The sequence below is a fragment of the Ursus maritimus genome, unplaced genomic scaffold (genome assembly GCF_017311325.1).
Source record: "Ursus maritimus isolate PB19 unplaced genomic scaffold, ASM1731132v1 scaffold_7, whole genome shotgun sequence".
Classification (NCBI taxonomy): domain Eukaryota; kingdom Metazoa; phylum Chordata; class Mammalia; order Carnivora; family Ursidae; genus Ursus; species Ursus maritimus.
The window spans coordinates 83,514,698-83,517,049 of record NW_024426885.1 but is presented as its reverse complement, the minus strand read 5'-3'; the positions used below and the strand labels follow the sequence as shown (position 1 = coordinate 83,517,049).

Genomic DNA, 2,352 nt, shown 5'->3' with positions numbered 1-2,352 from the left:
TTTGGTAAAGATGCCATACACATTATTATTATTTTAGATATAAAAAATGGAGGTATAATTACATACAGTAAAATAAGAATGGCATGCAAATTTGTACTTCAAAATAAAAAGATTAGTAAACTTCACAATTTGGTCTCCATTTTATTTGTCTAGATTCATTCGCTTTCCTCCCATCTACCATGCTCATCCTTTATTTTCAGATTCTCTCAAGTGCTGTGTCCTACTCCAGGCGCTTCTCCCCGCTGGAGAGCTCTGACTTCAGTCCCCTTCACCTGCCAGAAGCTTCCCCCAGCACCCTTGGCTAACGCAGCTCTTCAGGCACGCTCTAGGTGGTTTTCATTTTCCCCCTGTTCTAGTGTTAGTTTTAACTAGTTTGTGAGTGAGCTGCGGCTTGTCTTTCTTTGCATTGCAAGTGCCTAGCCCAACGCGCGATACATAGTCCAGTGTTCAATAAATTCTACCGTAGATAAGTGAGAATTAACACGCGCATACGTACTTCCGAGTTTCCACGGCGCGTTCGCAGATCTCATTTCCTCCCTACTACAACCCATAAAATAGCAGTTTCCTGCTTGTAGAGTGGGGAGACTGGGGTTAATTATCTCGCCCAGCGCCAGTCAGCAGCAAAACGGGACTCCGAATTCCCCGCTCTAGACAGCACAGCAGGCTGAAGGCGGCACCGACTTCGCACCACGACTTAACTCGGAGAGGCCACGCCGGCGCACTTCCGGACGTCGGGCTTGGAGATGCGCCCAGCCTCCGCAGGACTCACAGTTCTGGGCTCCAGCAACACTGCCTGCGTGCTACCTTGGACTACATCTCCCAGAGAGCCCTGGGGCGAACCCTCAGGTGATTGGTTGAAATGGAGCCGCCAATACAGCCGCGACGTGCGCGTACAGACCAATCATAGGCCAGAAGGGGCAGGACCTCCGCGCAGAGGCTAGATTGAGCGCAGACACGAGCAGCGGGGTTAAGTGTGCCAAAGCCCCAGGGGGTTGAGATCCTGGGTCCCGCGCCCCGGACGCCACGTCGTCCTCCTTTTCGGGTCCAGTCCGCGCCTTTCCTGCGACCCGACGTCGGGTCGCGATAGTGTGGCCGCCAGTCCCGCTCCGGGGACAGGCCGGGGGACCGGGAAGGAAGCACGTGCTCGAGCGCTGTGGTGGCCGAGGGCGCGCCTGTCCTCGCCACGCCGCGCCTGGGTCCGACGGGAGGCCCCCCACGCTGCTGCGGGGCCCTTGGTGCCCCCAGCGACCTGGGCCGCTGAGGCCGGCTCCCCGGCGCTGGCTGGCGTCGCTGTTGGCCGTGCCTTCCTGTGCAGAGTGCGGCTTCCCGGCTTCGCCCCTGGCCTGCGGAGGAGGAGACTCGGCGGCATGTCGCCCGCACTGCCAGAGCTGACGCCTTCCGGTAACGCTGCCGCCCGCTCTCCGCGGCTGGGTTCTTTATGGAGTCCTGTTGCGGGCTCCTAATCCCTGGGGTAGTTCTCCCCGCCGCCTGGAGTCGCGCGGCCAGGTTTCCCCGCGGGCAGGAGGGCGGCACCTTCGAACTGGCCGAGGAGCCCAGAGGTTCCACGTTGTTCCGCTGGGTTCCCCCCCCACCCGCACCCCTTCCTTCCCAGGCAAAAAGACCCTCAGCAGACAGGAGGCACCGCTGTCTCCCGCGCGCCCGAAACGCCTCTTCATGTCAAAGTAACTGCAGTTCGGCGCCTCATAGTCCAGCGGGGCGCGAGGGAAGTTTGGCCTGAGTTAACGTTCTCAGTTCAATACGTATTTATTGAGCACCGGCTGTGCTCATCCAAAGGAAGTTCACGGGTCGAGAGACGAGAAGGAAAGCCAGAAAACTATTTAGAACTTAAGTGAACGTTTCTTTTCCACATCAGGGTTAGGGCAGTCGTTCTCCAAACTCAGGTGTGCATACAATCTCTGTGTAAAAGGAGCAGATCATAGGTCGTGATGGGAAGGAGTAATCTCAAGAGATTCTGGGGTTGATGGTTCTGAGATTAACATTGGGAAAAAACTAGCTCAAGAACTGACAGTAATTTCAGCTTTATAATGAGATCTGGGTTTCTAAGGTCATCCCTGGTTTAAATTTGTGGTCACACATACCCGTAAAAACATGCGAGGATGTAGGAAATGTAGAAAGAAGAGGACCAATCCTAAGTAGCTGGCTGTGATGGAATGAGGGTGTTCAGCTTGGGCAGGAGGTGAATACTGAATTCATAACTCGGAAGGAAATTTATCACAGGTGAGCTAGTGACCCTGTTGATTCTAGGGTTCTGGTATGGAACTGGTAAAATTGTTCTTGAAACCAGTGGAAATGTGACCAGAAACATAACATCACTGTTGTTATAAAAGTAAG

The 2,352-nt window shown here is 54.5% G+C and overlaps 1 protein-coding gene across 2 annotated transcripts in view; it reads left to right on the top strand.

Moving 5' to 3' along the window:
• The first annotated feature begins 944 nt into the window (after positions 1-944).
• Positions 945-2,352, top strand: part of MTR (5-methyltetrahydrofolate-homocysteine methyltransferase) — a 118,630-nt gene continuing 117,222 nt past the window's right edge. The window contains exon 1 of one of the 2 annotated variants that reach the window (XM_040623800.1): positions 945-1,401. In XM_040623800.1, the coding sequence (XP_040479734.1) occupies positions 1,368-1,401 (34 nt within the window). In that variant the 5' untranslated portion in view covers positions 945-1,367. The remainder of the gene's footprint in view (positions 1,402-2,352) is intronic. The other variant, XM_040623799.1, reaches the window with a different exon arrangement.